Source organism: Oncorhynchus kisutch, linkage group LG4 (assembly GCF_002021735.2).
Source record: "Oncorhynchus kisutch isolate 150728-3 linkage group LG4, Okis_V2, whole genome shotgun sequence".
NCBI lineage: Eukaryota > Metazoa > Chordata > Actinopteri > Salmoniformes > Salmonidae > Oncorhynchus > Oncorhynchus kisutch.
The window spans coordinates 7,997,888-8,020,054 of NC_034177.2; the positions used below are offsets into that span (position 1 = coordinate 7,997,888).

Below are 22,167 nucleotides of genomic sequence, written 5' to 3' on the forward strand. Positions count from 1 at the left end.
ATATATATATATATATATATATATATATATATATATATATATATATATATATATATATATATATATATATTTATATGTATACTTTGACAATGAAAGTAATGAACTTGCCGTGTCAATAAAGCCAATTGAATTGAAAGGAGAGAAAGAGGAAAGGAGAGAGGGAGAAAGGAAGGAGAGAGAGGAATGAAGGAGTGAGAGGGAGAGATGAAGGAGAGAGGATAGATAGAGAGGAAGGATGAGGAGAGAAAGAGAGAGAGAAAGAAAGAAGAGAGAGAGAAGAGAGGAGAGAGAGAAGAATAGAGAGGAGAAAGGAGAGTGAGAGAGCGAGAGAGAGAGAGAGGAAGGAGAGAGAGAGAGGAAGGAGAGAGAGAGGTGAAGGAGATAGAGAGAGAGGATGGAGAGTGAGAGAGGGAGAGAGGAAGGAGAGAGGAGAGGGAGATGGTGTGGAAGGAGAGAGGAAAAAGAGAGAGTGGAAGGAGGAAGGAGAGAGGAGAAAGAGAAAGAGGAAGGAGAGAGAGAGAACGAGAGAGGAAGGACAGAGAGGAAGGAGAGAGAGTAAGGAGAGAGAGAGAATGAGAGAGAGGAAAGACAGAAAGGAAGGAGAGAGAGATGGAGGGGAAGGAGAGAGAGTAAGGAGAGAGATAGAACGAGAGAGAGGAAGGAGAGAGAGAGAATGAGAGAGAGAGAAAAGACAGAGAGGAAGGAGAGAGAGAGAAGGAGAGAGAGAGAAGGAGAGAGAGAGAAAGGACAGAGAGGAAGGAGAGGGAGATGGAGCGGAAGGAGAGAGAGAGAAGGAGAGAGAGAGTAAGGACAGAGAGGAAGGAGAGAGAGATGGAGGGGAAGCAGAGAGAGTAAGGAGAGAGAGAGAACGAGAGAGAGGAAGGAGAGAGAGAGAATGAGAGAGAGAGAGGAAAGACAGAGGAAGGAGAGAGAGAAGGAGAGAGAGAGTAAGGACAGAGAGGAAGGAGAGAGAGATGGAGGGGAAGGAAAGAGAGTAAGGAGAGAGAGAGAGGAAGCATAGAGAGGAAGGAGAGAGAGAGAACGAGAGAGAAAGAGAAGGAGAGAGAGAGGAAGGACAGAGAGGAAGGAGAGAGAGAGAGAGAGAGAGAGCGCACAGGGGGAGTATATTCACTGCGTGACAGACTGAAAGGACAGTTACTGAAAGAACGCTCACAAACATGGACTTAAAACCAACTGACCAGCGAGATTTCACTCTGTAGGAAATTACTGATTAAGAGCTGTAGAGTCATTACTTAAGAAGATACTTGTGTGACATCATAGGAATATAAGGTGGGAAAAGCAGAAAAATTAGGAGGTAAGACTATTCTTGCTGAGAAACTTACATCGATGTATTTTCTTAGATTCTTTCAAATGTATTTAGGAGTTTTTATGATGTCGGCATGATAACATTTGTAGAGATTTTTTTGTGTCAAAAGTATGGTACATTAATACAGTATAAATCGTACATTAATTCAGTATAAATATATCAATGTTTACTGTGATACAAACAATCTATTTCATACATTGTTCATAGCTTTAATTGTATACCACATTATTCATTACATGACACATTCATTACGTTATTTTATCAGAGCTTTCATAAAAACCAGTCATGGCATTACAATTAATACACGATGACATCATATCGAGATCTCATGCCCTTTACAAACTGACAACAGTTTCTTCAAGGATTAAAAAAAAACATTGCCTTGCCTTGATTTGAACTCAGAAGCTGAAAGGTTTTGCTGATTTGGTTTGTGAGTGCTCTATCGCCTTCAATTAGTCAACCGTTCACCCCAGGGTACAGTACAGTTAAGTCAAGCTCACTATGACAACTACTCGTTTTATTACTGGTAAATGTGAAATGATGTTTTCCCAAACCAAGTCAGCAGTCTGTGAATTCACTTGATCTTTGGCACTCACACAAAGTCTTGAAACGCAATCCAGAATTTGTACAGCTACTAATGTTACCATGTCACATTTCCCAGCAGTTATTTTAGTCCCGGAATTCAGGGTTTTACTACTCTTGGATTGAGCTGGATTTTCAGCCTAGTTCAATGGTTCTGATGATCAAACCTTTCAGTGACGTCTAAACTATTATGTTGGTTTAGGGGCCAAAGGTACCTATAGTCCCTCTGAACACTGCACTTTGTAGCACTTGTTGACTATAGCGCTATTTATTGAACTGCATTGTTGGTTTTCAGGGCTTGTAACCAAAGCATTACACGGTAAGGTCTACACTTGTTGTATTCGGCACGTGACAAATAACATTTGTTATTTGATTTGATTTTGATTTTGACAGAGATGGCAGAGCTATTCCTATGTTTAAATAGCAGAACAAAAAATTCAGACTACAGGGATTGGATGACGGGACTACAGGGATTGGATGACGGGACTACAGGGATTGGATGACGGGACTACAGGGAAAGGATTCCTTGGGCAGTTGACTGATATTGTGGAGTGGATTCCTTTGGCAGTTGTCTCATATCGTGGAGTGGATTCCTTGGGCAGTTGGCGGATATTGTGGAGAGGATTCTATGGCAGTTGTCTCATATTGTGGAGAGGATTCTATGGCAGTTGTCTCATATTGTGGAGAGGATTCTATGGCAGTTGTCTCATATCGTGGAGTGGATTCCTTGGGCAGTTGGCTGATATTGTGGAGTGGATTCCTTGGTCAGTCGTCTGATATCTTGGAGAGCATTCCTTGGGCAGTTGGCTGATATTTTGGAGAGGATTCCTTGGGCAGTTGGCTGATATTTTGGAGAGGATTCCTTGGGCAGTTGTCTGATATTTTGGAGTGCATTCCTTTGGCAGTTGTCTGATATTGTGGAGAGGATTCCTTGGGCAGTTGGCTGATATTTTGGAGAGGATTCCTTGGGCAATTGGCTGATATTCTGGAGTGCATTCCTTTGGCAGTTGTCTGATATTGTGGAAAGGATTCCTTGGGCAGTTGGTTGATATCGTGGAGTGGATTCCTGTGATTAAAAAGGGGTAGTTCAGATAAAGTATGTGTGTCATTGGCAGTTTCCTGTGATTAAAGGGTTAGTTCAGATAAAGTATGCTATCACTTTACATTTCCCTTGGTTTTGAAATGGACAATCAACTCAAAAAAATATATATATTGCCTTGGGTGGTGGAAGCATTGATTGACTCTTTTTTTCAGTAGGTTTAACCTGCTAACTGATTCTGGGGTGGAATACATTTCCACATCCAAATATAAGATTCATTTTTGTTATTAGTTTTGTCGTGTCTTTGGCTATGCCGGATTAATTGATATGACATGCTATTCTATAAAATAATTTATCCGTAATTAATATCACCTGATTGAGCTAATCATGTAAATGTAATTAACTAGAGAGTCGGGCACCACAAAATAATATCTATAGAGCTCTTATCTTTCGAATAAACTCTTAAAGACCTAGTAATATTTTACATCAATAGCAGTCAATATCAATCGTCATCTTAATTCAGTCTCATCTGAAAGTTGTAAAATATTTTATCTGCATGAACCCTGGCTAACAAGTTGAATCAGCAATACAAAATTGGGTTTAATTATTTATTTACTAAATACCTAACTAATCACACAGAATTACACATACACACAATTAATCATAACTTGATTACAAATTACGTCATAAAGGAAAACGTCCCTAGCGGGCGGAACAGATATGACAGCTTGTTACACAAAAGGGGCTGGGTTGAGTGAAAGAGCGGGAAGACTGAGGAACAAAGGGAAGAAGCTGGGCTATCGTAAATACAGTATCTTATGCATTCTAAATTACCGCCAATTTGGAAAAGGAAAATACAATAAATATTTACTCTGAGCTGCGCTTCAGTAGGTTGGTGGTAGATGGAAGAGCGTGTTGCCAAACCGAGTCCTTTGTCCTTTGAAGAATGTCTCTGGTGGTCAATTATATACGTTGTAGTAATGTCGTTGTGTGGTAGACGGGATACTCTGTCTGTTCCTTCCTAACCTGCGTTTGCAGCTGCGGTTGCCAACTCAACGGCTAGGAGGTATCACTTCTGTAGTGAATAAGAGTTCAAAGTTCATACCATTCGCAACCAAAGCTCACGCTGATGTTGGCTTCGTTCTGTAGTTATTATCTGAACCATTCTGACATAGGACTGTTGTCCTACATCCCCGGAACAGGAAGTTCTATTGTCGTCAAGGCTTTATATAGGAAGGGAGAGGAGGGCGTGTTTGAAAAGTTTTATAGCCCATGTCCCTTCACAGGGCGGGCCACTGATTGAGCAGCCCTATCTTATGAAAACCCACATCTCACATTGTAGAAGCTAAAATCACATTTCATCCCATCACAAATAATTTCATATTCAAACATTTAAATTGAACAACAATTCCATGTGAATCCGATAACTCTGATGTGTAGACTTTCCACTGTAGAGTTTATGTCATCTTATCATTGATGAGAATGTCTCAGATGACAACCGAACTGACGTCATATTCATTAAGTACCACCGCATATGTTTAATTGTTCAGATTACCAGAATATAGTTCATTTCCCCCCACCTTCTGAAGTTCCCAGAATCTCTATGTTAAAACCAAGGGTTTTGCAAATGTAACATCAGTAGGGTAGAGAGAGGAAAAGGCGGTGAAGAGGTATTTATGACTGTCATAAACCTATCCCCCAGGCCAACCTCGTGACAGTTTATATTTAAGTCAGAAGTGGTAATATCTTGACCTATTGATGTAAAGTCTAAGAACTCTGTCGTGGAAATTTAGTCTATTTACCAAATCATGGGAGCAAACCACACACACACGTCAGAGTTAGTTATAAAAGTCCATCTTTAATTATACGAGCTCTATCACAATCCTGTGACTCTCAGATAAATTCAGTGTCTCCCCCTGAATTCTCTGAGAGCCCCCTTACAATGCAACTGAGTTCCTTTAATAGCAAAGACACACATAGTCAGACAGCATAGACATAATTCATCGTTCAGCTTTGTCTCCTTTCCCAAACCCTAGAACCATAAACCAAATCCTCCATATCAACAGGCATATATCAAATTGTCATTTAGATACAACCCACTCTAAACACAAACTCCTGGACAAACTCACGGAGAGGAGGGTGAGGCTATAGGTTAAGATAGAAACAACATAAGAGGGAGAATCGAATGATTCCAGACACTGCAACCCTTCTTTCCCCACTAGAAAAGGTAGGGAGTAAAAGATATGTTTACACATGATGACACTTTGACCTCTCCCCTCTCAGCGGCCCATGCAACTTAGTCCTGACATAGAACAGATAACTGCCAATGGCCACCACTATAGTACAACAAAATACATTCTTATGAGAAATAACTCATAAGAATATCATGAAAATAACACATCTTATCTATGTTACTCAACTAATTCTGATAATTCCACAACAACTCTCTTGAAAGAAACTAGATTAAAGTAACTGTTCAGTGTTTCCATGTCTATGAAATATGACCTCCAACTCATTACAATGTAAATAGTTGTCCTTCCAAAAAAGGATTTGACTGTTTTAAAAAGCAGCTTTTCTGTGTTGGAATCAGAGGATGTGAGCAGAGTGGGTTTTAGTGAAAATGTGGAGTGGATTTGGAGAGGGTACTTTTTTAGGGAGGGGGTTCAGCTTTCTCTCCTGCTCCAACTTCGCTGGCAATGCTCTGCCCACCATCATTGTTCTTTTCATTAGGCCTATTGCATGTACAGTGCATTCGGGAAAGTATCCAGACCCCTTGAATTTTTGTTACAGATTAAATAACAAAAATTCCTCATCAATCTACACACAATACCCCATAAAGGCAAAGCAACAACAAAAAAAGGTTTTAGACATTTTTGCAGATTTATAAAAACACAAAAAAACTGGAAAACCTTATTTATTTAAATATTCAGACCCTTTGTGACACACAATGGAGCTCATGTGCATCCTGTTTAAATATTCAGACCCTTTGTGACACACAATGGAGCTCATGTGCATCCTGTTTCCATTGATCATCCTTGAGATGTTTCTACAACTTGATTGGAGTCCATCTGTTGTAAATTCAATTAATTGGATGTGATTTGGAAAAGCAGACACCTGTCTTTATAAGGTCCCACAGTTGACATTGCATGTCAGAGCAAAAACCAAGCCATGAGGTCGAAGGGATCGTCCGTATAGCACCAAGACAGGATTGTGTCAAGGCACAGATCTGGGGAAGGGTACCAAAAAATATCTGCAGAATTGATTGTCCCCAAGAACACAGTTGCCTCCATCATTCTTAAATAGAAGAAGTTTGGAACCACCAAGACTTTTCCTAAGGATGGCCGCTAGGCTAAACTGAGCAATCGGGGGAGAACGGCCTTGGTAAGGGAGGTGACCAAGAACCCGATGGTTACACTGACAGAGCTCCAGAGTTCCTTTGTGGAGATGGGAGAGCCTTCCAGAAGGACAACAATTTCTGCAGCACTCCACCAATCAGGCCTTTATAGTTGAGTGACCGGACAGAAGCTACTCCTCGGTAAAAGGCTCATGACAGCCCACTTGGAGTTTGCCAAAGGCACCTAAAATATTCTCTTTTTTACCTCTATTTAACTAGGCAAGTCAGTTAAGAACAAATACTTATTTTCAATGACAGCCTAGGAACAATGGGTTAACTGCCTTGTTCATGGGTAGAACAACAGATGTTCACCTTGTCAGCTCAGGGATTCAATCTTGCAACCTTTCGGTTAGTAGTCCAATGCTCTAACCACTAGGCTACCTACAAGACTCTCTGGTCTGATGAAACCAATATGGAACTCTTTGTCCTGAATGCTCAGTGTCAGATCTGGAGGAAACCAGGACAATGACCCTAAGCACACAGCCAAGAAAACGCAGGAGTGGCTTCGAGATTTGAACCCGATCTAACATCTCTGGAGAGACCTGAAAATAGCTTGAGATGATCTGCAGAGAATAATGGGAGAAACTCCCTAAATACAGGTGTGCCAAGTTTGTAGTGTCATACCCAAGAAGAGTTGAGGCTGTAATCACTGCCAAAGGTGCTATGACAAAGTACTGAGTAAAGTGTCTAAATACTTCTGTAAATATATTTCAGTAGTTTTTGTTTATAAATTAGAAAAAATTGCTAAACCTGTTTTTGCTTCGTCATTATGCGGTATTGTGTGTAGATGGATGAGAAAAAAATAATTGAATCAATTTTAGAATAATTCTGTAACGTAACGAAATGTGGAAAGAGTGAAGGGGTCTGAATACTTTCTGAATGCCCTGTATTTAGATTATCCCTATGTACAGAGGTGTTGGTATGAGTCGACAAAGTCATAGGTCACAAAGCCTGTGTAATCGATGGCAAGACAACAAATCAAATATAGTTTATTCGCCATTAGTCAGCACCTCTATATAAAATAATTTTCTCTGGGTGTTCGACAGCTCATGTGTTTCGGCTATTTCAGCCACACCCATTTATGACAGGTATATAAAGTCGAGCACACAGCCATGCAATCTCCATAGACAAGCATTGGCAGTAGGATGGCCTGTACTAAAGTGCTCAGTGACTTTCAATGTGGCACCGTCATAGGATGCCACCTTTCCAACGAGTCAGTTCGTCAAATTTCTGCCCTGCTAAAGCTGCCCCGGGCAACTAAAAGTGCTGCTATTTTGAAGTGGAAACATCTAGGAGCAACAACGGCTCAGCTGCGAAGTGGTAGGACACAGAAGCTCACAGAATGCAACCGCCGAGTGCTGAAGCGCGTAGCGAGTAAAAATCATCTGTCCCCGGTTGCAACACTCACTACCGAGTTCCAAACTGTCTCTGGAAGCAAAGTCACTACAAGAACTGTTTGTTGGGAGCTTCATGAAGTGGATTTCCATGACTGAGCAGCTGCACACAAGATCACCATGTGCAATGCCAAGCGTCGGCTGGAGTGGTGTAAAGCTCGCCGCCATTGGACTGTGGGGCAGTGGAAACTGGAGTGATTTATAAGACTTGACCATCTGGCAGGCCGACGGACAAATCTGGGTTTGGTGGATGCCAGGAGAATGCTACCTGCCCCAATGCATAGTGCCAACTGTAAAGTTTGGTGGAGGAGGAATAATGGTCTGAGGCTGTTTTTCATGGTTTGGGCTAGGCCACTTAGTTCCAGTGAAGGGAAATCTTAACGCTACAGCAGACAATGACATTCTATACGAATCTTTGCTTCCAACTTTGTGGCAGACGTTTGGGGAAGGCTCTTTCCTGTTTCAGCATGATAATTCCCCCGTGCACAAAGCGAGGTCCATATAAAAAGGGTTTGTCGAAATCGGTGTGGAAGAACTTGACTGGCCTGCACAGAGCCCTGACCTCAACCCCATCAACAACCTTTGGGATGAATTGAAACTCTGACTGCAAGCCAGGCCTAATCACCCAACATCAGTACCCGACCTCACTAATGCTCTTGTGGCTGAATGGAAGCAAGTCCCCTGCAACAATGTTCCAACGTCTAGTGGAAAGCCTTCCCAGAAGAGTGGATGCTGTTATAGCAGCAAAGGAGGAACCAACTCTGTATTAATGCCCATGATTTTGGAATGAGATGTTCGACGACCAGGTGTCCGCCTACTTTTGGTCATGATGTGTAGGTAGATATTAAAGTGAATGAAAGGCACGAGAAACTTGAATGGAATAATTCATGCGACAGTGTTGGTCAGATTTGTCTTCTCTTATCATCAAAAGCCTATAGGATATGACCCACAGAACATAATGTACATATTCATGAAAACATGTTATTGCTCAGAATCTTGTTTGCGCTGGAGTTTCGAACGGCTTTGTGTCTGTCCTGAGCCGTTGATGCCTGCCTCTCTTAGCTTTTTATCTACTACGACAGTAATGTCAACGGATTTACAGTATAAAATATGAAACATGAAGACATCACTCTTTTATGATGCTGGATTCTCCGGACACTAAGTGAAACATCTGGTAGCCTGATGGACACTGCTCTGCTGTCTCCTCGTGTTGTCTCCTCTGTAGCGCCCAGGCAATCTTGTGTCTTTCAACAGCAGCAGCAAGCAATAAGGGCTTGTTAGAGGCATGATGGAAATGCTGTAATGTAATTGAAATGCCAAGGACAATTGACATGGCCATGGTTTGGCTTGATTTGGCAGCCAGCTAAATTTCTTTCTCCAGCCTGGTTCCACACAATGTGCTGCTGATAGAATGCATATGATTCCCTGCAAGAGAGGGGGAAACTCGTTAAACTGGCTAATGTATATGTATAGCCTATTACAGTCAACAGACGTTGTCTGTAATAGGCTATAGGAGTCTGTTTTTTGAAGTAGTTTTCTATTTTCTTCATTTTCTTGCAGAATAAAGAACAGAAACTCATTAACATTAACATAAATTCTGTTCACCTGACTTAGAATTCCTCACAATCAAATGTCGACCGCATTATCTAACAAGAGAATTCTCTTCGATTAGAATCACAGCCGCATATATTCCCCCCCATGCAGACACATCGATGGCCCTGAACGAACTTCATTTGTCTCTATGTAAACTGGAAACCACATATCCTGAGGCTGCATTCATTGTAGCTGGGGATTTAAACAAGGCCAATCTGAAATCAAGACTCCCTAAATTCTATCAGCATATCGATTGTGCAACCAAGGCTGGTAAAATCCTGGATCATTGTTATTCTAACTTCCACGACACATATAAGCCCCCCCCCCCCTGCCCTCCCTTCGGAAAAGCTGACCACGACTCCATTTTGTTGCTTCCAGCCTATAGACAGAGACTAAAACAGGAAGCTCCTGCGCTCAGGTCTGTTCAACGCTGGTCCGACCAATCTGATTCCATGCTTCAAGATGGCTTCGATCACGTGGACTGGGATATGTGTCAAACAACAACATTTACGAATATGCTGATTCGGTGAGCGAGTTTATTAGCAAGTGCATCGGCGATGTCGTACCCACAGCAACTATTAAAACATTCCCAAACGAGAAACCATGGATAGATGGCAGCATTCACGTGAACCACTGCTTTTAATAAGGGCAAGGTGACCGGAAACATGACCGAATACAAACAGTGTAGCTATTCCCTCCGCAAGGTAATCAAACAAGCTAAGCGTCAGTATAGAGACAAAGTAGAGTCGGAATTCAACGGCTCATACACAAGAGGTATGTGGCAGGGTCTACAGTCAATCACGGATCCATGAGGTCTTGTTCCCAGACAGACTAAACAACTTCTTTGCTCGCTTCGAGGACAATACAGTGCCACTGACATGGCCCGCTACCAAAACCTGCGGACTCTCCTTCACTGCAGCCGATGTGAGTAAAACATTTAAACATGTATGGCTGCAGCATGGCTGCAGGCCCAGACGGCATCCCCAGCCACGTCCTCAGAGCATGTGCAGACCAGCTTGCTGGTGTGTTTACGGACATATTCAATCAATCCTTATCCCAGTCTGCTGTCCCTACATGCTTCAAGAGGGCCACCATTGTTCCTGTTCCCAAGAAAGCTAAGGTAACTGAGCTAAACGACTATCACCCTGGGTCTCGACCCCACCCTGTGCAACTAGGTACTGGACTTCCTGACGGGCCGCCCCCAGGTGGTGAGGGTAGGTAACAACATCTCCACTCTGCTGATCCTCAACACTGGGGCCCCACAAGTGTGCGTTCTGAGCCCTCTCCTGTACTCCCTGTTCACCCAAGAGTGCTTGGCCATGTACGCCTCCAACTCAATCCTCAAGTTTGCAGACGACACTACAGTGGTAGGCTTGATTACCAACAATGACGAGACGGCCTACAGGGAGAAGGTGAGGGCCCTAGGAGTGTGGTGTCAGGAAAATAACCACACACTCCACGTCAACAAAACAAAGGAGATGATCGTGGACTTCAGGAAACAGCAGAGGGAGCACCCCCCTATCCACATCGACGGGACAGGAGTGGAGAGGGTGGAGAGTTTTAAGTTCCTCGGCATACACATCACGGACAAACTGAATTGGTCCACCCACACAGACAGCGTGGTGAAGAAGGCACAGCAGCGCCTCTTCAACCTCTGGAGGCTGAAGAAATTTGTCTTGGCACCAAAAGCATTCACAAACTTTTACACAATCGAGAGCATCCTGTCCACAACCGTAAGGCTCTCCAGAGGGTAGTGAAGTCTGCACAACGCATCACCGGGGGCAAACTACCTGCCCTCCAGGACACCTACACCACCCGATGTCACAGGAAGGCCATAAAGATCATCAAGGACAACAACCACCCGAGCCACTGCCTGTTCACCCCGCTATCATCCAGATGGCAAGGTCAGTAGAGGTTCATCAAAGCTGGGACCGAGAGACTGAAAAACAGCTTCCATCTCAAGGCCATCAGACTGTCAAACAGCCACCACTAACATTGAGTGGCTGCTGCCAACATACTGACTCAACTCCTGCCACTTTAACAAAGGAAAAATGTATGGAAAAATGTATCACTAGCCACTTTAAACAATGCCACTTCATATTATGTTTACATACCCTACATTACTCATCTCATATGTATATACTGTACTCAATACCATCTACTGTATCTTGCCATCTTGATGTAATACATGTATCACTAGCCACTTTAAACAATGCCACTTTTATATGTTTACGTAACCTACATTACTCATCTCATATGTATATACTGTACTCTATACCATCTACTGTATCTTGCCTATGCCGTTCTGTTCCATCACTCATTCTTGTATTTTTATGTACATATCCTTTATCCCTTTACACTTGTGTGTGTATAAGGTAGTTGTTGTGAAATTGATAGGTTAGATTACTCGTTGGTTATTACTGCATTGTCGGAACTAGAAGCACAAGCATTTCGCTACACTCGCATTAACATCTGCTAACCATGTGTATGTGACAAATAAAATTTGATTTGATTTTCATGTTTTGTTTTCAAACACCTAAAACCAAATCATTCATGTCTAATCGGATGTTAATTGATTATTTAATGGGATCATGGACATGTGGACTCTCTCTTCGACGTCTATTCACCATGTCCTTAATCTTCCTCTGTTTATACCCATCTCCTCCCTCTCTTTGATGTCGTCCTCAAACGCATTGGATTAACTTCCTCTGGGTTGTCATTTCAAAGGGGCTTGATAATGGACTTTCCTTGATCAGATATGAGTCACTGCAGGGGGATCGTATGTTTGTTTTGCTCCTTGCTCTGACTTGTCAATATAGAGCCAACTCCAACCCCCCCAGCTATTAACAAGTGCATTATATTGTATTGTATACATTATATGCTGTAGATTGGCCAGCTCCTAGACGGAGCAAGTCTCTATGATCCTCTCTGGAATGTTATATGACATCTATTGCCTGGCGCTGACCTCAGGTGACGTTCAGAGACACCCCTGAGTGACGTTAACTTTGGTGGTTTGTGCTCATCTGGCAAGCCATTCAAAACCAATATACCCAGGAAGAGTAGTGGAAAAACCTGGGGTGAGTGTCAGGTGCATGGTGCAGGGATCACAGTCACGCTCCGTTGGGCTTTCATCAAACCCACATGTATTGACACAGATGAGACTTGGATAGCTGTTGTTGTCCAAGCAGTTGATTGTGAGTAGTTGGCCAGACCACCCGAACACTTACAGCTCATTTGTATTCAATGAACTCACATGTAGTAATGTAGTACAATTACTGACTAATATACTTTAATGCCAGGCCTGGTTTGGATCAAAGCACCTTGTTTCCCTTGCACTCTGAAAACATCATGGGTTAAAAACAACCCAGCACTTGGTAAATAGTGGACAGAACAAACACTGGGTTATATTTGACCCAGCCAGTTGGGTCACTTAGTTGGGTTATTGTTCTATGATCCGTCGGGTCAGATCAGAAGACTAGTGTGGCTTAGTATGGCCGTGGCTTTCAGATAGTTATTCTTGGCCACCCGTGAGAGTTCAATGTGCAGTGTACAAACATAACATGAACAGGAAAGACATTTACTCTCACGGGTGGACAAACATACCTATCTGAAAGCCAAACCCCATATTTTAATCTAAACTTATAAAAAATATAGATATTATAACAAAGTGGTTACTATCCCAACATTGTGATATGCATATGCACTTAAGGAACTCATACACTTGTGTAAGCCTTATTAAAGCTACAAAAGAGTCAGTGCTCAACCTTAACATGTTTTGACAATACAACAGAACAGATTAATAGGAATTATATTAACGGGGTGCCAAAAATAACTATCTGAAAGCCACTTCCCTACTAAGCCACATCTCCAGTGTTCTGATCTGACCGGTTGGATCATAACTCAATAAACCAGCATCAACAACCCAACTTAAAGAAAACAGTGGGTTGTTTGTGACCCAAATGGCTGAGATCAAATATCTCAACGTGTGTTCTGTCACATATTTTCCCAAATTGGGTTGTTTCTAACCCAGCAATTTTTGGAGTGTGGACAAGTCCTGATGGCAAACACATAATCAAACAAGCGCTATATAAAAAATACATGTGTTTTCATGGTTACTGCTTAATAAAGTAAATGAATTTCCATGTGTCCTGTATGTGCTTAGAGTAATAAAAAGAAGACATTAAGCTAGCAGTGTTATTAAGTCTTATTGAAACCACTCTGTGAAAGTTTTAAGGAAACTTCTAAATAACCAAGAATTTCTGTTCTCAGTGCATTAAATTAAAACATTCAAGTAACCAGAGTAAAACGTTCTCAGAACATCCCTCCAACCTAAAAATAAACGTCCCCAGAACAGGGAAACGTACGTTCAGGACGTGTATGGCTTCGTTCCCACAACCCAATGTGAAACCAAAAACGTACGTTGAGGACGTGTATGGCTTCGTTCCCACAACCAATGTGAAACCAAAAACATACGTTCCCACAACTGCCAAGGAACCAAATGTGCTAGCTGTGTCTTTTTTTAAATTTAAGATTAACAAAAAATTATAATTCTGTGTAATTTATGTTCATTGGGGCATGGTTTCCCAAACTCGGTCCTGGGGGCCACATGGGTGCACATCGATTTTGTTGCCCTAGCACTACACAGCTGATTCAATTAACCAGTTCACCATCAAGTTTTGCTTGATGGAAGCCAAAATGTGCACCCATAGGGGGCCCAGGACTGAGTTTGGGAAACCCTGCAATACAGGACAAAGGTCAAGTTTCTCAGAAACTTTAAATCGCCCCCACTGAGCTTTAAACAGCCGGTAATTAGAGTTTAGCCACTCTCAGTTTTCACCCTGTCTGTTTCGGGAAAATCCTTATAGCAAAATGCTGGGAACATTATTCTGTTCAACATTAATAATCACACATTCAGACACTATCAACAGAGAGCAGCCATTTACGTCCACATATACTACCAACATATTCATTTGGATTTTATAACCTTTTATGATCCTGCATATTTTACTAAATAACTTTTTGCTTAGTGCAGGGACTCTAACTTGTATTATCACTACAAGAGTTACAGAAAACAAGATATAAATATAAATAATATAATATCAAATATAAATGTCTTGCCTCTGCAGGCTTCATATCCCACCAGGATGACATCCAGGTACAACTGCTCCTCCGCTGACAGCTGGGACTGCCCACAGGAGGGGATGTGTGGCAACCTGACCTCTGACCTGAACGGCAGCGCGGGGCTGGTAGATGCATGCCTGACACAGGAGGAGTATCTAGAGAAGTACCTGGGCCCTCTGCGCTCCTCTGTCTTCCTCCCCATCTGCCTCACCTACCTGTTCATCTTCCTGGTGGGCGCGTTTGGCAATTTGCTAACCTGCATCGTCATCGCTCGCAACAAGGTTATGCGCACGCCCACCAACTACTACCTGTTCAGCCTCGCAGTGTCTGACCTGCTGGTGCTGCTGCTGGGCATGCCACTGGAGCTCTACGAGATGTGGCAGAACTACCCATTCCTCCTGGGCAAGGGCGGTTGCTACTTTAAGACTTTCCTGTTCGAGACGGTCTGCTTCGCCTCCATCCTCAATGTGACGGCGCTCAGCGTGGAGCGCTACATCGCTGTGGTGCACCCTCTGCGCGCCAAGTACGTGGTGACGCACACGCATGCCAAACGGGTCATTATGACCGTGTGGGGGATCTCGGTGCTATGTGCCGTGCCCAACACCAGCCTGCACGGCATCTTTACCCTGCAGTCGGCAGAAGGGGGCACCGCCAGGAAGGAAATCCCAGAGTCAGCCATCTGTACGTTGGTCAAGCCCCGCTGGATGTACAACTTGACCATCCAAGTGACCACCCTGCTTTTCTTCATGCTTCCCATGCTGACCATCAGCGCTCTCTACCTGCTCATCGGCCTGCAGCTCAAACGTGAGAAGATGCTCCAGGTGATGGAGGCTGAGACAAGCCGCAACAGCTACTGCAACGTCCGCAGCCAGCAGCAGAAAGCCCGGCGACGCCAGGTCACCAAGATGCTGTGTGAGTATTGCTGCTAACTCCTCCACTCCCCCCCCCCCCTCCCTCTCCAGGCCCTCCTGACATCCACGTAAACGTATTTAATTTACGCTCATCCACGATAGCAGAGGCCATGTATCTTGAATTCATTGACCCTTGACCCATCCCAGTATTTATTACACACTTGTGAGGTGTTTTTGTGATATATTTGTAAACCCGTGATAAAGCGACAAGCAGGGATGAATTCGGACCAAGACTGAGTTAAGTTGCTTGAGGAACTTGAACGTAAAGTATGTACGCAACAAGTACGCAATCAGTTTTTTTTGAGACTGAAGGGAACGTACAACTAAGTTAGTGAATAAAATAGTAGAGTAACTGTTCAAAGCAACTGCTCAAACATTCCCTATTGTACCTTGTTTGTTAACTCCAGTTGCACTTTTTATATCTTTTTTTTGCAATTGAAAACCTCAACAAGCATTTTATAAGATAAAAAATGAATTGTCGAAAGACAGTGTGACCATATCCTTCGTCAATATATTTGTGATCGTGTCTCTCGGGCATTGTAAAGAACAGCAAAAAAAAACAAAAAAAACAATGGTTGTGAAATGATCAAAGATAAAGACTCAAGCAAGACGGAGATAGATAAGACTAAAGACCTGACTAATATGCCCTGTGTAATCTCTTTGCTGATGTCTATTAAGCATCTTTATAGCTGTTCATTGAAAATACCCATCATATCCAGTACTATTCCTTATCATTTCCTTTGGGAAGTATTTAAAGTAAAGAGCCAATATCCAATATATGCTCTTCAAACAGACTAATCTATTGAAGATGAGATGGGGGGGGGGGGGGGACCACTGCTCTGATAGATTCATTCATTCATTTAGCACGGTAGTATCATTATGACAATACATTTGTCATTCAAAGTAATGTTAAGAAGGTTCTCCAACAACATTTTTATGTGCAAATTTAGTCGAATCATGACATACATTAAACAACAAAAATATAAACGCAACATGTAAAGTGTTGTTTCCATGTTTCATGAGCTGAAATAAAAGATCCCAGATATGTTCCATATGCACAAAAAGCATATTTCTCCCAAATTCTTGGAACAAATGTGTTTACATCCTTGTTCGTGAGCATTTGTCCCTTGCCATACTACCTCAATTGGCCCGACCAACCAGTGCTCCCGCACATTGGCTAACCGGGTTATCTGCATTGTGTCCCGCCACCCACCAACCCCTCTTTTTACTCTACTGCTACTCTCTGTTCATCATATATGCATAGTCACTTAAACCATACCTACATGTACATACTACCTCAATCAGCCTGACTAACCGGTGTCTGTATATTGACTTGCTACTCTTGGTTTCAAAAGTCAAAAGTGTTTTTACTTCTTCACACACACACACACACACACACACACACACACACACACCTTGTTTTCGCACTATTGGTTAGAGCCTGTAAGTAAGCATTTCACTGTACGGTTATGTGGGCAAGCAGTTTGCTGATGTCAACGTCGTGAACAGAGTGCCCCATGGTGACAGTGGGGTTATGGTATGGGGCAGGCATAAGCTACAGACAATGAACACAATAGAATTTGTTGTATTTGGCGCACGTGACAAAGATAATCCATCCACCTGACAGGTGTGACACTATCAAAAAGCTGATTAAACAGCATGATCATTACACATGTGCACCTTGTGCTGGGGACAATGAAAGGCCACTCTAAAATGTGCAGTTTTGTCCCAGTACAATGCAACAAATGCAGTTGGGTGAGCAGTTTGCTGATGTCAACGTTGTGAACAGAGTGCCCCATGGTGATAGTGGGGTTATGGTATGGAGCAGGCATTTTTTTATTGATACCCCTTTTAGATGCACAAAAATACTGTGAGGCCCATTTTTTAAGGTATCTGTGACCAACTGATGCATATCTGTATTCCCAGTCATGTGAAATCCATACATTAGGGCCTAATGAATTTATTTCAATTGACTGATTTCCTCAAAATGAACTGTAACTCAGTAAAATCTTTGAAATTGTTGCATGTTGCATTTAGATTTTTGTTCAGTATACTTTACAGCTGTGTTGATATTACAAAAATTTGATAATGAGGGTGAGGAAGATGATGAGGACAAGGATGAAGATGATACGGGGGATGATGAGGAGGAAGATGATGATGACATGGAGAAGGATGATGAGGATGATGATGACAAGGAGGAGGATGAGGATGATGAGGAGGAAGATGATGATGACATGGAGAAGGATGATGAGGATGATGATGACAAGGAGGAGGAGGAGGATGAGGAGGATGAGTATGGTGAACAGTAAATGCACGCCATAAAGCTCTAAACTTTGTCCCTTTCAGCCAATTTATGTGAACTCAGTGTGGTTTGCTGAATTTTTTGTGTGCAGTGTGAACACCCCAAAGGAACTCAGACCCATCCAAAGAGCCCCCTGAAGTGAACCGAACTCAGACACATCCAAAGAGCCCCCTGAAGTGAACCGAACTCAGACCCATCCAAAGAGCCCCCTGAAGTGAACCGAACTCAGACCCATCCAAAGAGCCCCCTGAAATGAACCGAACTCAGACCCATCCAAAGAGCCCCCTGAAGTGAACCGAACTCAGACCCATCCAAAGAGCCCCCTGAAGTGAACCGAACTCAGACCCATCCAAAGAGCCCCCTGAAGTGAACCGAACTGAGACCCATCCAAAGAGCCCCCTGAAGTGAACCGAACTGAGACCCATCCAAAGAGCCCCCTGAAGTGAACCGAACTCAGACCCATCCAAAGAGCCCCCTGAAGTGAACCGAACTGAGACCCATCCAAAGAGCCCCCTGAAGTGCACCGAACTGAGACCCATCCAAAGAGCCCCCTGAAGTGAACCGAACTGAGACCCATCCAAAGAGCCCCCTGAAGTGAACCGAACTCAGACCCATCCAAAGAGCCCCCTGAAGTGAATCGAACTGAGACCATCTCCAGAGGTGGTGTGAGTTTGGTTCGCTTGAATTCTGCAGTTTTGTTCCATTTTGCAGGACAATGTGAACGCAAAGCGGCTATTTAATTTAATTTAATTTATTTCACCTTCATTTAACCAGGTAGGCCAGTTGAGAACAAGTTCTCATTTATAACTGCGACCTGGCCAAGATAAAGCAAAGCAGTGCGAAAAAAACAACAACACAGAGTTACACATAAACAAACGTACAGTCAATAATAACGCAATAGAAAAAAAATCTATGTACAGTGTGTGCAAATGTAGAAGAGTAGGGAGGTAGGCAATAAATACGCCCTAGAGGAGAAAATGATTACAATTTAGCATTAATACTGGGGTGATAGATGTGCAGATGATGATGTGCAAGTAGAGATACTGGGGTGCAAAAGACCAAGAGGGTAAGTAATAATATGGGGATGGGTGTGCTATTTACAGATTGGCTATGTACAGGTACAGTGATCGGTAAGGTGCTCTGACAGCTTATGCTTAAAGTTAGAGAGGGAGATATAAGACTCCAGGTTCAGCAATTTTTGCAATTTGTTACAGTCATTGGCAGCAGAGAACTGGAAGGAAAGGCGGCCAAATGAGGAGTTGGCTTTGGGGGTGACCAGAGCAATATACCTGCTGGAGCGCGTGCTACGGGTGGGTGCTGCTATGGTGACCGGTGAGCTGAGATAAGGCGGGGCTTTAACCAGCAAAGACTTATAGATGACCTGGAACGAATAGCACTGTATATCCAGTTTGCTGAGTAGAGTGTTGGGGGCTATTTTGTAAATGACATTGCCAAAGTCAAGGATCGGTAGGATAGTCAGTTTTACGAGGGTATGTTTGGTGGCATGAGTGAAGGAAGCTTTGTTGCGAAATAGGAAGCCGATTCTAGATTTAATTTTGGATTGGAAATGCTTCATGTGAGTCTGGAATGAGAGTTTACAGTCTAACCAGACACCTAGGTATTTGTATTGGTCCACATATTCTAGGTCAGAACCGTCCAGAGTAGTGATGCTAGTCGGGCGGGAGGGTGCGGGCAGCAATCGGTTGAAGAGCATGAACTTAGTTTTACCAGCATTTAAAAGCAGTTGGAGGCCACGGAAGGAGTGCTGTATGGCGTTGAAGCTCGTTTGGATGTTTGTTACCACAGTGTCCAAAGAAGGGCCAGATGTATACAGAATGGTGTCGTCTGCGTAGAGGTGGATCACCAGACTACTGTAACACTGTTTGTCCTGATATAACCCTTCACAGTAGACTACTGTAACACTGTTTCCCCTGACATAACCCCTCACACTAGACTACTGACATAACCCCTCACACTAGACTACTGACATAACCCCTCACACTAGACTACTGACATAACCCTTCACACTAGACTACTGCCATAACACTTCACACTAGACTACTGTAACACTGTTTCCCCTGACATAACCCCTCACACTAGACTACTGACATAACCCCTCACACTAGACTACTGACATAACCCCTCACACTAGACTACTGCAACACCGTTTCCCCTGTCATAACCCCTCACACTAGACTACTGACATAACCCCTCACACTAGACTACTGACATAACCCCTCACACTAGACTACTGACATAACCCCTCACACTAGACTACTGACATAACCCCTCACACTAGACTACTGACATAACCCCTCACACTAGACTACTGACATAACCACTCACACTAGACTACTGACATAACCCCTCACACTAGACTACTCAAATCAAATCAAATCAAATTTATTTATATAGCCCTTCGTACATCAGCTGATATCTCAAAGTGCTGTACAGAAACCCAGCCTAAAACCCCAAACAGCAAGCAATGCAGGTGTAGAAGCACGGTGGCTAGGAAAAACTCCCTAGAAAGGCCAATACCTAGGAAGAAACCTAGAGAGGAACCAGGCTATGTGGGGTGGCCAGTCCTCTTCTGGCTGTGCCGGGTGGAGATTATAACAGAACATGGCCAAGATGTTCAAATGTTCATAAATGACCAGCATGGTCGAATAATAATAAGGCAGAACAGTTGAAACTAGAGCAGCAGCACAGTCAGGTGGAAGTTGAAACTGGAGCAGCAGCATGGCCAGGTGGACTGGGGACAGCAAGGAGTCATCATGTCAGGTAGTCCTGGGGCATGGTCCTAGGGCTCAGGTCCTCCGAGAGAGAGAAAGAAAGAGAGAAGGAGAGAATTAGAGAACGCACACTTAGATTCACACAGAACACCGAATAGGACAGGAGAAGTACTCCAGATATAACAAACTGACCCCAGCCCCCCGACACATAAACTACTGCAGCATAAATACTGGAGGCTGAGACAGGAGGGGTCAGGAGACACTGTGGCCCCATCCGAGGACACCCCCGGACAGGGCCAAACAGGAAGGATATAACCCCACCCACTTTGCCAAAGCACAGCCCCCACACCACTAGAGGGATATCTTCAACCACCAACTTACCATCCTGAGACAAGGCTGAGTATAGCCCACAAAGATCTCCGCCACGGCACAACCCAAGGGGGGGGGCGCCAACCCAGACAGGATGACCACAACAGTGAATCAACCCACTCAGGTGACGCACCCCCTCCAGGGACGGCATGAGAGAGCCCCAGCAAGCCAGTGACTCAGCCCCTGTAATAGGGTTAGAGGCAGAGAATCCCAGTGGAAAGAGGGGAACCGGCCAGGCAGAGACAGCAAGGGCGGTTCGTTGCTCCAGAGCCTTTCCGTTCACCTTCCCACTCCTGGGCCAGACTACACTCAATCATATGACCCACTGAAGAGATGAGTCTTCAGTAAAGACTTAAAGGTTGAGACCGAGTTTGCGTCTCTGACATGGGTAGGCAGACCGTTCCATAAAAATGGAGCTCTATAGGAGAAAGCCCTGCCTCCAGCTGTTTGCTTAGAAATTCTAGGGACAATTAGGAGGCCTGCGTCTTGTGACCGTAGCGTACGTGTAGGTATGTACGGCAGGACCAAATCAGAGAGATAGGTAGGAGCAAGCCCATGTAATGCTTTGTAGGTTAGCAGTAAAACCTTGAAATCAGCCCTTGCTTTGACAGGGAGCCAGTGTAGAGAGGCTAGCACTGGAGTAATATGATCAAATTTTTTGGTTCTAGTCAGGATTCTAGCAGCCGTATTTAGCACTAACTGAAGTTTATTTAGTGCTTTATCCGGGTAGCCGGAAAATAGAGCATTGCAGTAGTCTAACCTAGAAGTGACAAAAGCATGGATTAATTTTTCTGCATCATTTTTGGACAGAAAGTTTCTGATTTTTGCAATGTTACGTAGATGGAAAAAAGCTGTCCTCGAAATGGTCTTGATATGTTCTTCAAAAGAGAGATCATGGTCCAGAGTATCGCCGAGGTCCTTCACAGTTTTATTTGAGACGACTGTACAACCATTAAGATTAATTGTCAGATTCAACAGAAGATCTCTTTGTTTCTTGGGACCTAGAACAAGCATCTCTGTTTTGTCCGAGTTTAATAGTAGAAAGTTTGCAGCCATCCACTTCCTTATGTCTGAAACACATGCTTCTAGCGAGGGCAATTTTGGGGCTTCACCATGTTTCATTGAAATGTACAGCTGTGTGTCATCCGCATAGCAGTGAAAGTTTACATTATGTTTTCGAATAACATCCCCAAGAGGTAAAATATATAGTGAAAACAATAGTGGTCCTAAAACGGAACCTTGAGGAACACCGAAATTTACAGTTGATTTGTCAGAGGACAAACCATTCACAGAGACAAACTGATATCTTTCCGACAGATAAGATCTAAACCAGGCCAGAACATGTCCGTGTAGACCAATTTGGGTTTCCAATCTCTCCAAAAGAATGTGGTGATCGATGGTAT

At 43.4% G+C, this 22,167-nt stretch overlaps 1 protein-coding gene across 1 annotated transcript in view; it reads left to right on the plus strand.

The window, feature by feature from the left end:
• Window positions 1-1,115: 1,115 nt before the first annotated feature.
• Window positions 1,116-22,167, plus strand: part of nmur1a (neuromedin U receptor 1a) — a 39,730-nt gene continuing 18,678 nt past the window's right edge. The window contains exons 1-2 of the mRNA XM_020480161.2: window positions 1,116-1,315; window positions 14,456-15,362. Coding sequence (XP_020335750.1) covers window positions 14,474-15,362 — 889 coding nt within the window. The 5' untranslated portion in view covers window positions 1,116-1,315; window positions 14,456-14,473. The remainder of the gene's footprint in view (window positions 1,316-14,455; window positions 15,363-22,167) is intronic.